Here is a 12,041-nt window from a genome sequence, read left to right as displayed (position 1 = left end):
AAAGCTAGAAAGAAGGAGTCTGGAAAGAATCAGTTTGATGTATAGTAAATACAGGATTATATCATTTGCCCACAACACACACACAGTCTCTGCATTGCACAAAACTCACACAGTTACTGCACTTTACAGTGTATGGTGAAAGGTGCTACACAAAATGTAAGGATCATTATTATTACATGGTTATTATAGTGTTCAGGTAGAATAAACAGTAACGTTTCTTCAGTTAAACCAAAAAAGACCAAGTGAATGTAAACTTAAAATTGAAAAGAACAACAAGAACTGATCAACACATATTTTATTTATAGAATAGCATGTTTTATGAATAGAATAGCAGATAAATTTAACTAATAGAACAGATATTTTATTCACGTTTACTAATAGACCATGTAAACCATGTTTATAAACAGACCATGTTTTCAAATAGAATGCAAAGCTTAGGAACAGAATGTTTTACTCGTACAATAACATGTTTACTTTCAGAATTACATATTTTACTCAGAGTAACAGTAATAGAACAACGTGTTTATAATAGAATATGCTAAACGAATCACATATTTTTACTCATAGAGTAACGTTTACTCATAGAAATAACATATTTACTTATAGAAGATGCACCAGAAGCTTTCAGAAGGAGACGGCACAGGATTTGGATCAGGTTAAGGAGCTAAACTGACCAGCCTGGCCAAATGGCCGTTTCTTATCTCTAACTAAGTACACGGTGTCTCCAACACCGGAATGTCCCGCACACACCGACACCTCGCGGGGCTCACTCTGTGCCCGTTGACGTGTACCGGCCAACAACCCAACGCCTCCAACCGTGACCCTGAGAGTCAGGGAGTGTGAGGGAGAGACAGAGAGGGAGGGAGTATGAGTGGAGAGAATATGTGAGGGTGAAGAGGGTGAAAAGTGTGCGTGATGGAGTGAGTGTGTGAGTGAAGAGGAAAGTGTGAGTGAGTGGAGTGTGTGAGGGAGTGAAGAGGAGAGTGAGTGAGGAGTGAGTGAGGAGTGAACGAGTGAGGAGTGAGTGAATGAATAAGTGAGAGAGAGTGAGAGGAGAGTGAGAGGAGTGAGTGAGGAGGAGAGTAAGGAAGAATGAGTGAGAAGGAGTGAGTGAGTGAGTAGGAGTGAGGAGAGAGTGAGTGAGGAGTGAGTGAGAGGAGAGAGTGAGTGAGTGAGTGAGTGAGGAGCAGTGAGTGAGAGAGTGAGAGGATGGGTCTCGCTGTGCTGCTGGTGCTGTGTTTGACGCTGGTGGGAGTGGAGCCTCAGACGGGCACAGTCGCCCCCCCTATGGAGCTGCAGTGTCCGCAGAAGGAGCTGCATCTGCTCGACTCCCCCGTCAGCCTCACGTGTGTGTGGGCCTCCACCGTGACCCTCACCTACCGGCCCAGCGCCTCGGTACCGGCCACCGGCGACCCCCCGACCTGCCGCTGGGCGGTGGCCGACGCGCCGCCCGCCATCACCCGCCAGTGGTCGGGGGCCCAGACGCTGGCGACGCCCAACACCAGCTCAGTGATCACCGTGAACTACACCTCGGCCTCCTGCCCCGAGTGTCGCTACCGGCAGATCCGCGTCTCCCTGGCGGCCCAGGCGGTGCTGCTCTTCGCTCTGACCTCCCCCCGGAGCCCGGCCGTGGAGTTCGAGGACCTGGGCCTGGTCTGGTGCGCGCTGTTCAAGAGCGAGGACTGGAGTTACCTCCTGAGCTGCGCGGGCGGCTCCCCGGCCTCGCTCAACCTCTCCAGCCCGAGCCACAGCCCCCTGCCCGCCGGCGGGGTCCCGGCCGACGAGCGCGCGCAGTGCTCGGGCCGCTACGCCTACGTGGCCCGGGTCCACTTCCCTCGGGCCGGCAGTTACAGCTGCGCCCTGAGCAGCCCCGCGGGCCCCGCGCTCAACCTCAGCCTCGCCCACTCGCTGGAGCCCGAGCTGATGGGGCTCCTGAGCGCCACGTCGGGCGTCCGGAACCTTCGGTCGGAGCGGCTGCGGCTGTCCTGGCGCCTGGACGCGGCCTCTCCGCTCGGGGTGAGCTACGAGTTGGCCTCGCAGGCCCCGGGCAGCCAGGCCTGGAACGTGACCCGGCACCGGCTCGCCGCCCCGGCCCGGCTGTGCGCGGCGCCCCGGCCGCTGGCCGGGCAGCAGGTGGCCCGGGCGCTGCTGCTGCTGCGGGCGGACAGCGACACCGTGCGAGCCTCGACCGGCATCGTCCGCCTGGAGCGCGGGGTCCTGAGCGTCGACCACCGGGGGAGTAGCTTCTCCCTCACCCTCCACCCCACCCTGAGCGTCAGGGCCCTGTACTACGTCGACGGGACGAACGCCCTATACTACACCAAGACGGTGCCCCCGCGGCTCCAGACCGAGCACTCGCTGCTGCTCCGGGACGGCGACATCACTCACTTCTTCAGACTGGACTACCGGAGCGCCGACCAGTACGTCGTCACCGTCCAACTCTACCTCAACCGCCGAGCGAACCTTTACCTCGGCACCGAGGCCATGGGCGCCTCCCTGTCCCTGTACGACAGCGGCTCGGCCCGGCCCGGCGGCACCGTCAGCCTCGTCTGGTTCATTCCCGCCCAACACCCGATGATCCGGTGCGGTTGGTCCTTCGCGCTCAACGTCAGCCGCGCTTCGGGCGCCGTCGACACCACGACCTACGGCTTCGGGCAGGCGGTCAGGGAGGCCCAGACCCACATCCCCCGCGTGACCCTGCGCTTCGACCCGCGGCTGTACGCGGGTTTCGTGGCCCGGGTCCGCTGCTCCGCCCCCGCCAGGAGGTCGGTGCGCCTGACGGCCAGTGTCGGCTCCTACCGCCCGCAGCCCGCGGACTCGGAGATCTTATGCGTCCGGGACGCCTGCGAGACCCCTCACCCGGTCATCCAGAAGCCGCTTCCCCCCCAGAAGGCCATCATCGCCAGAAAGGGTTATCCTTTCGATGTGTACGCGGAGGCGGGGCTGAGCTGCCGCGTCATCGTGTCAGTCCGCCTGACCTGGCAGGTCTACCGGGTGCCAAACCTGCTGGCACTGCCCGCCCAGAACATGAGTGTGGCACTGCCCTCCAACCTGCTGTCCAACATTGCCACTCTGCACGTCCCGTTGCGCACCTTCGACACCGGGTTGTACCTCTTTGATTTCCACGTGAATATGACGATTTCGGACCCCAACGTACCATTCCTTCAAAACTCGGATCAAGTCCACGTCCGGGTGACCAGCAGTGAGCTGGTGGCGCTGATCGCAGGCGGCTCCTACAGAATTGTCGCCTCTCACCGCGTCTTGGTACTAGACGGCTACGAGAGTGCAGACCCCGACTCTGCTTCCCAGCACGAAAGTCTCGTGTTCACCTGGTATTGCACCACAAACCCTTCAGATTACAAAAAAATGATTTTATCCCCAGGAGTCAATGCCTCAGGAGGCAAAGGACATTTAACCTGATCTCAGGAATACCTCAGATTCTAAACATTATTCCCAGAAGATTCAGACTCGATAAGATATACCATTTTCGGCTGGTGATTAAAAAAGATAATAGAGAGAGTTATTTTGACCAAATCATCAAGGTGGTATCTGGCACCCTTCCGGAGACTTCCATTGAATGCATTGAGAACTGTGAAAAGTACATTATACCAACAGAACGCTTCATTCTGTCTGGCATTTGCACAAACTGTTCTGACAGCTTAAAGTACGAATGGAGTCTGCTTTCAGGAGACCAATTCACCAAGATCAGCTTTGACTGGTCCAACACTGCCACAGGAAGATCTCTAGTGTACATTTCCGTAAACGCAAAAACGTTTCTGGGGAGCCAAGACACATTGTATGTGTTTGAACTTAAGATAACAAGAGCCGGTGGCACGTCTGGCACAGCCAGATATGTCTTCAATGTCAATGCTCCCCCTAAAATAGGTGCCTGTTCCATCACTCCAAAACGCGGCATTGCCTTGCGCACCAAATTTACCGTGCGATGCTCTGGGTTTTATGACTCAAATGGACCGCTACGGTACAAGATTACAGCAGTGGCATTTTACCAAAGCGGCACTATAAATACTTTGCAGAACAAAGCTCTCGGTACAATTGTATATTTTGGATTTGAACCCATCAGCCCACCAATAGTGCTTCCAATCGGTGTGTCCACTGGCCGACGTCTGCTTCTCATCCAGGTTCAGGTTTTTGACGATCTTGGGGCATATTCAGCAGTCAGCCTAAAGGTCAGAGTGGACGATTTGACAGTGGATTGGTTGCACGGATCTATAGTGGACAAACTGTTGACTTTTGTGGAAGGAAAGACTACACCTTTGACAATTCTTCTCCACGGGACGGACTACGTGGAAGTCAACCAGATGTATTATATAATAGGTTCTGTGCTAAACGATCGGAATTTCAAAGGTAAAGAACTGACCAAAGTCATCCAGTTTCGTGAAACTCTCTTGAATGGAACTGTTGCCATGGAAATCACATCCCCTTTGTTGATCACCCAAATAGCAGCTTCAATTTTTGAAATTGCAAAGAAGAAGAACGAGGTCAATAAGAATTCTCAGGTGCTTGCTGTGAGAAAATTGCAGGATCTTTCATCATCTCTCTATAACTATACGTTAGGAAATATTGGGTCTGAGAGCACTGAGAGTCTGTCTGCTGGCATCATGACTGCAGGGGCCAATGTGATGGCTGCCTTCTTATTGCCTTTTCCAAAGGGCGGCACGGATGCAGGTGTAACACTGACTTCAGCCCAGCTAGAAGTGACCAATAAAGTCTTCCCTACTTTAAGATCTTTGACGGAGTCAGTGTCTAACGGCAAAGTACCAGGAGAAATAAACACTTTCATGAAGGTTAAAGAATGGGGAATAACTATAAAGAAAAACGAGAAAGAGGAAGTCGAGGATTCGTACTTTACCGATACAAATTGTCTCAACTGCATCTACCCATCATTGTCGAAAACCTCTTCGTCAGGCAAAGATCCTGTCTCCTCTGCGGTTTATGAATTTAAAGATAATCCCTTGCCCTGGCTTGGAAAATCGGCTCATATTGTTACAGATGTAACCGCCTTTGATATGTTTGTCATTGACAAAAATGGACAAGTAAAGGATTTGAATCCGGAGGAGCTAGAAACAATTCTAATGAGAAAAGTTAAAGTGGAACCAAAGCGCATCAAACTAGCCAAAGATACGGTGAAAACTGGTGTGATAATTGGCCATTTCAATGCTGGAATTGACCCTAGCCAAGTTTCAGAAGCATTTGTTCAGCTAGTTGCTGAACCAAACCCAATCTTTGAAATTAATATATACTCGGGCAAAGATTCTACCAAACAGAGTGCAGCACAAACACTTATAATCCCAGAGTGCGAATCAGGTGAGACTATACTAAAAGGAAGGACCTTTCACATATGGGATCCTTATGCTTTTCGCATTCCAATCAATCTGTTCAAGAAGGAACCCGATAATGCAACAGGAATCAACTATGTTACCATCACCGTGGAAACCAACTACCCCAAGGCTGGTCGCCTACTTAAAAGAGGAATAGGCATTTCTTTTTTTACAGCAAATTGTCTAACTTTCGAAGGGGACTCTGACAAGTGGCACACAAGCTCTTGCAAAACTGGTATTCTAACCAACAATGAGAGAGTTCACTGCATTTGTAAGAGTGTTAGGAAGAAAATATCTAGAAGGCAAAGTAGACTCCTCAGATTTCCATGGTTCCTGACAGCAAGTGTTCTGGTGCTCCCAGAACTTGTGGATTTATACGATACAAGGAAGTTACTTGACACACTCCCAAGGAATGTGGTGACGATTGTTACAGTAATAATCATCTTCTTGCTGTACTTTATAATAGCTATATGGGCTTTTAGAAAGCGAAAGAGTGACAAAGCATCAGTCAGCAAAGTCATCGTCCTGCTTGACAATGATCCCTGTGAAACCTTTTGCTATCTTGTGACAGTTTACACAGGGGCTAGGCCTGACTCTAGCACAACAGCAGATGTTTTCCTGACCCTGGTAAGTAAATGTTTCCAGAGTGACGTCCATCATCTCAAACATCCAGATCATCAAATCTTCCTAAGAGCTGGTGTGGACACCTTCCTTCTCACCACTGAGGAGGATCTCGGGGACCTCACCTCCATCAGGGTCTGGTGCAAAACTGCTGGCCACTCACCAGCGTGGTACCTCAGCAGAGTTAAAGTGCAAAATGTGTTCACCAAAAAGCTCTGGTTCTTTGTGTGCAGAAAGTGGTTTGCTGCTGAAAAGGGTGATGGTTTATTAGATAGGACCTTTCCAGCTGTACAACCTGAGACTCGCATATCACGCCGTGATGCCTTCTTCATTGATTTTTCAACCAATATAGAAACCGATCACTTATGGTTCTCTGTCTTCAGCTTCAAAAGTGATCCGAGCTTCACCAGACACCAGAGACTGGCCTGCTGTTTGACAATGTTGTTGAGCAGCCTTCTCACCAGCATTATGCTTTACCAAAAAGAGGGGACTGGACCCTTTCGGACAAGATTATGGCGATCTTTGGTAATTGGCATTGAAAGTGCATTAGTAATGGTGCCGGTGCAGATTCTTATAGCTACTTTGTTTGTTTATGCTCAAAAAGAAAAGGCGAAGTATGCACAACGTGCAGATGCAAAACATCAATACGAAGAATTTCAAAAAGCACATTATGAAATCATACAACAGGAACCAAAGCTGGATAAGTCTGTGCAGAACAAGAACTGGAAGGATCGCTTACAGAAATGGTATGTGGATGATGAAGCTGATCCAAAGACTGAGGGGAACCTCAATGAGCCCACACAAGCTGCAGATGATGACATTTATAATTTGCTGTCTTATACTGCTGGGCTGGACAAGGTGGAAAATCAACCAAGGAAAGCGATCATGAACTGCACCATGCCACAATCTGTAGCAGATAAAATTACCATTGATGATACTGCAGCAGAAACTAATACCAACACAAAGAAATATAGAAGTAAATCGAAACATGTTGGTCAACATCCTCCAACTAAACTCAAAGTAAACAAAAACAAGGAAGCCAGGCATTCCCTACAGAGCGAGGGCAAAGTTTCTTTACAGTGGAAAGAGGATAAACATTCCCTGCAAGGTGAGAAAGAAAGACATTCCCTGAAGTTGGAGGAGGACCCCTTAGATTCCAGCAACATGGTTCTTCATAAAAAAACAAGCAGTAGACTTCCTTTTTATGTCTTGTATCTTGCTTGGTTCATTGTGTGGTCAATCTCAATAACTGCAGCAGTTTTCATAATCTTATATGGTCTTCATTATGGCTTGCTGAAATCCTGGCATTGGCTGATTGCTTCCGTTACTTCGTTCCTGCAGAGTGTATTTATTTTGCAACCTCTGAAAATCGCAGGCTTTTCTCTCCTATATGCCTTGCGTCCCAGGCACGCCAGAGAGATTGACTGGTTAACCGGGGCTAACTGGCTGCAGACAGATGTGGAGAAAATGTACAAGATCAGGGATGAATGTTGTGCGATCATACCCAAGGAAATGCGTCAGCACAGAGCACCAAATCCTGATGAATTAATAATAGCAAAGAGACAAAGTGTAATCAGGACAAAAGCTTTAATATTTTGCATACGGGCTGTCACTCACTTGATATTCCTTGTGTTACTGTTATATGCAATCTCTTACGAAGACTACAAAAATTCATTTCATTATAACCAAATGATTCGGATAAAATTCTCTGAAGAGTTTTTAACCATCAACACAATTGAACAAGTCTACACCTGGATGACAGCGACGTTTCTGCCATTGATCCACACTGACAGGGAGCACAATTTTTTGACAGCAAACAATTACCATATGATTGGTTTGCCAAGAATGCGCCAGATTAGGTCAAAACAAAAATCTGTCCCTTGCTTTGGAAAGTATAATTATATGCTCAAAACACCACTGAGGCAGGAGCGTTGTCATGCTTTATTTGATATCAGTCAGCAGGATAAAAGGGAATACAAAGGGGCGTGGACTTCGGTTGTGGATAAGGAAAGTGGACCTGTCAAAGATCCATTAAACTACACAGGGTGGATTTATGAAAATTACCGTTCCCCTTGGTTCTTTTCTTCCAGGGGTGATTATCATTCATATCCATTGGGAGGCTACGCAGTTTATTTCTCTTCAAACTTGCAAGCTTCGGTAGGATTAATGGAGTCGCTCCACAATGCCAGCTGGATAGATAGGAGCACGTGGGCTGTTATCATTGAAACCACCATCTACAACCCAAATTCTGATTTGTTTTGTACCATTTCAGTTATCTTTGAAATGATTCCACTAGGTACAGTCAACAGGAAGTTGAATGTGAAATCTTTCTCCCTCCGGCTTTTTGATAGAGATAAGAAAAATTGGCTCCCTATCACTACTGTGCTCATCCTTCTCCTGTTAATTTTTGTTGCAGTGGCATGTTGGATGATGTATCAAGATAGGGAAAATTATTTTAAAAAGGTTGCGAATCTTGTCAACCTGGTTCTAGTAGTCCTGCTGCTAGTAACAATATTACTTTATGTGTCCAAATTTATACTGGCAAGAAATGTAATTAACTATTACATGAAAAACCCAATATCTTTTATTCCTTTTCATGTGATTTCTGCCTTGGATCAGCTGTTAAGATTCAATGTTGCATTTTTAATTCTCATAACTATTCTGAAGACTCTCAGGTACACCCGTTTCCTCTACAACGTGCGCTTGGCAGAGAAGTCCATTGTTGCAGCACTCCCAAGCATCTATTCCATGGCTTTAATAGCAGCAATTTACTTTTTTATCTTTGTGTCCTTTGGCCATTTGGTCTTTGGTCAATTTGATACGAATTACAACACCATCCCTCATGCAGCACAAACTATCATGGCATACTGTGCAACTACTTTTCAGCACACTTCTTTTTCATATAGCAGGTTTCTTGGTGGTCTCTTCCTAGGTTTATTTCTAGTGATCATGATCTGTATCCTGCTTAACTTGTTTCAGGCAATCTTCATTCAGGCCTACGACAATATGAAACCAGTTATTTATGAGCAGCCATCAGAGGATGCCGATGTGGCTATTTTTCTAAGGAATGAATCCAAACGGTTTTGGTATTCCTTATGGAAAATGCCTCCAAAGCCTGAAACTGAATATTCTAATACATTGTTCTTCGGAGAAGATCATGGAAGAACTTTGAGATTAAAGAATAAGGAAATCAAAGGAAAGAAGATAAACTACTTAATTATCTGAAGACTCAGCTTTTCTTCAAAAGAAATCTATTAGCAGCTATTGAGAGACTTTGAAGAGAAGGCAAGAGTGCTCATTCGGTTCACCTTTAAAACATTGAAGGACACACTTGCTCCCCCCAACAAACTTAGAACACAAAAAGACTAATCCCTTCATAAAACACCACAATCTGTTATCTCATTCGTACAACGACATTCCAATGTTTAACCCATCTTCCCCTCTCAGATACTGAGGGTCTGCTATGCATTTCCAGCTCCAACGTTGGAATACTAGATTAAATTTCTTAGAAAAAATATATGTGAGGAATACTTCTTGGAAAAATAATGGTCTTTGTTTTGTTGTGAAATGGTTTTGTGGGATGCAACAACAAAATGATCCAAACAGCACAGTGTGACATACAGTGTGACCCTAGCCTACCTTTTCAGGTATATTTGACCTGAAAAGATACATTTCTCATGGTCTTTACGTTTGTAGAGAAGCCACTTATAGTTAGACACACCATAGGGAGGTCTAATGGAGATTTACTCTAACTCTAAAATCTGTGAACGGTAGGGTAAAGCAGAAATCTGAGTATTCTGTGAATTTTCATTTTATATTTATCTTTTCCACTGTATATTCTACTGTGAAGGAAATTTATGAAATTCCCCCAAAAAGTTATACTCCTCTTTGAATTCAAAGTTCCAGAAATTGCACATAGGTAATTAATACTAGCTGTAAATCTTCCCCCTTTAAGTATTGGATATATTTTATGATGCCCCATACTGCATAAGCTTAATGAGAAAGTAACTTGTCTTATATTCTTTGCCCCTCATGGCTAAGCTCTGTGTGGAAGGGAAATTCCTCAATCTAAAAACATTTTTACCTAAACTCTGCTGTGAACCCATCCTTAAAGCAGTCTTGGTGGGCTCACAATTTGAAAGGACTTCATCAAATTGTTAAAGTCTTCGTGGTTATCTGAAGTTCTGGCCTATTTAAATAGCTGATGTTCCCTACAACGCCCATCAGTAACTGAACTTGACTCTGCAGAGCTTTAAAACACACAGCTCATTGACATTAAAACCACTTTCAGAGTTTCTCCTACCAATCTAAATTCAACTACATTCCCTATTTTTTCCTGATCTGTATTCAACAAAGTACAGGTTTCACGCAAGCAAAAAAGAGTTATTATAACACTTAGAAACACATTTTCTGATATAATTTTTTTGAGATATAATAATCATACATTTGATAAAGGCATTGCAGATGTGGAGGACATCTCACAGTGCTTCAAAGGATGTACTGGAATTAGCATACAATACAACTATTCATGTCAGGAGGACATGCCAAACCAATTGACAATTTTGGACAGTGCTGAAAGGCAATAATGGCAGAAAACATGGGCCAAGAGTATGTTTTGAGATGTACCTTGAAAGGGAAAGGAGGGAGCAGGTCAGCAGGATCTATAAATACGAGTTCTAGAGAGTGGGTGCCGAGTGGCTGAAAGCCTGCCTGCCGATGGTGGGATGGATAGAGCGGAGAACATGGAGAATGCCAGGGTTGACTAAGTGAAGGGAATGAGCACTTGCACGTAGTGAACCATTTCACTATTTTAATGTAAAGTCGTATTTTCACACACTGCTTGAACCATCCTTCTGCAGTTATACACATACCCAAATTGTTGGTTTGACCACCTGAGGACTTGTATTTTGATCACTTCAAAGCCTGGGTTTTTTCTTTTTTTTCTAAGTCAGACTGAATCTCTTTAGGGAATTCTTCCAAGTTCTCTTTCACACAGGGGATGCAAAAACGCTTGGTATAGAAAAGGCTGCATTCCTAAATCATAAAAGAAATAATGGACAAAAAAAACTATGCACAACGACACACAAAGTACATCAAGGAACAGTATTCAGTCATATTTACCTGTCCAACACAGACGGTTGTATTGCACAAATGGCAATGGGCACCCAGGATGAGGAATTTGTCTTTATCAGGGGTGAAAGGATCTTTCATTGTGTAGCATTTCTCCAACAACCTGATGGCAAAAAGACATTGTTCAAGCATTTTAGAGTAGGAGTTCTGCTCCTTGACCAGAATTAATTGTTAACTCATGTACAACTGCCTTAATTTCCGATGACCAAGTAATTCTTTTAAACTACAGAAAATACCTTCTACCTCAGAGACACCTGCTCAAGTATAATTAATGGCTTCCCCTCCCTTCCTTGCACAGCTACATGTGGTGTTCCTCAACACTCTATCCTCGGTTCTCTCCTTTTTACTATCTATATACTCCCCTTGGCAACATAATCCATAAACATGAGTTCACATCTTCAGAGCTGTGAAACTAACCCACACACAGAATGAATGTAAACCACAGGCCCTTCTCTACAGGCTCAACTTTGAAAATGTAAAACATGACCTGCAACAACTCCACTCTGATCTCATTCCCTGCATGTCGGAGCAGAGACCCCAAGGGTCTGCATCCTCATTGGGACATCCTCCCCATATAAATGCAATTTGTTGTTGCATGATTCACATCTGGTTAATGACAGGTTTAAACAAATGAGGATTATTTCTATTATTATTATTCAAGGTTCTATGTGAAAATTGCATGTGACCCTCATGTCTCACTTTCGGATTATTTGAATTACTCTATACAAATCTACAAGAAAATTTAGGAGGAACCACATGCAGAGGGTAGTGAGAATGTGAAACCCGCTGCCCAAAGGGGTGGTGAATCAGATACTATATAGATGCATTAAAGAGTAAGCTGGATGTAAACATGAGGAAGAAGCCAATAGAACTGTATGGGAGGGAGTCAGGAATGGGTAGAGACTCATGCGGAAGATAAACACTGGTGAAAACAAGTTGGACCGAATGGCC

At 45.6% G+C, this 12,041-nt stretch overlaps 2 protein-coding genes across 6 annotated transcripts in view; one reads left to right on the top strand and one right to left on the bottom strand.

Annotated features, from left to right (window-relative positions):
• The first annotated feature begins 1,209 nt into the window (after positions 1-1,209).
• On the top strand, positions 1,210-9,185 carry LOC103179432 (polycystin family receptor for egg jelly). The gene is given in 2 exon segments (XM_007894723.2): positions 1,210-3,376; positions 3,379-9,185. Coding segments are annotated over 2 exon segments (7,974 nt in total).
• Positions 8,893-12,041, bottom strand: part of cdpf1 (cysteine rich DPF motif domain containing 1) — a 21,862-nt gene continuing 18,713 nt past the window's right edge. For 4 of the 5 annotated variants that reach the window (XM_007894686.2, XM_007894687.1, XM_042335968.1 and 1 more), the window contains 2 exons: positions 11,082-11,193; positions 10,754-10,994 (listed from right to left, as the gene is read on the bottom strand). In XM_007894686.2, the coding sequence (XP_007892877.1) occupies positions 10,872-10,994; positions 11,082-11,193 (235 nt within the window). In that variant the 3' untranslated portion in view covers positions 10,754-10,871. Of the gene's footprint in view, positions 8,957-10,753; positions 10,995-11,081; positions 11,194-12,041 lie in introns of those variants that run through there. The other variant, XM_042335967.1, reaches the window with a different exon arrangement.

The sequence above is a fragment of the Callorhinchus milii genome, unplaced genomic scaffold, assembly GCF_018977255.1.
Source record: "Callorhinchus milii isolate IMCB2004 unplaced genomic scaffold, IMCB_Cmil_1.0 Scaffold5, whole genome shotgun sequence".
Classification (NCBI taxonomy): Eukaryota; Metazoa; Chordata; class Chondrichthyes; order Chimaeriformes; family Callorhinchidae; genus Callorhinchus; species Callorhinchus milii.
The sequence above is the reverse complement of the archived record's forward strand: the minus strand, read 5'-3'. Positions and strand labels throughout refer to the sequence as shown.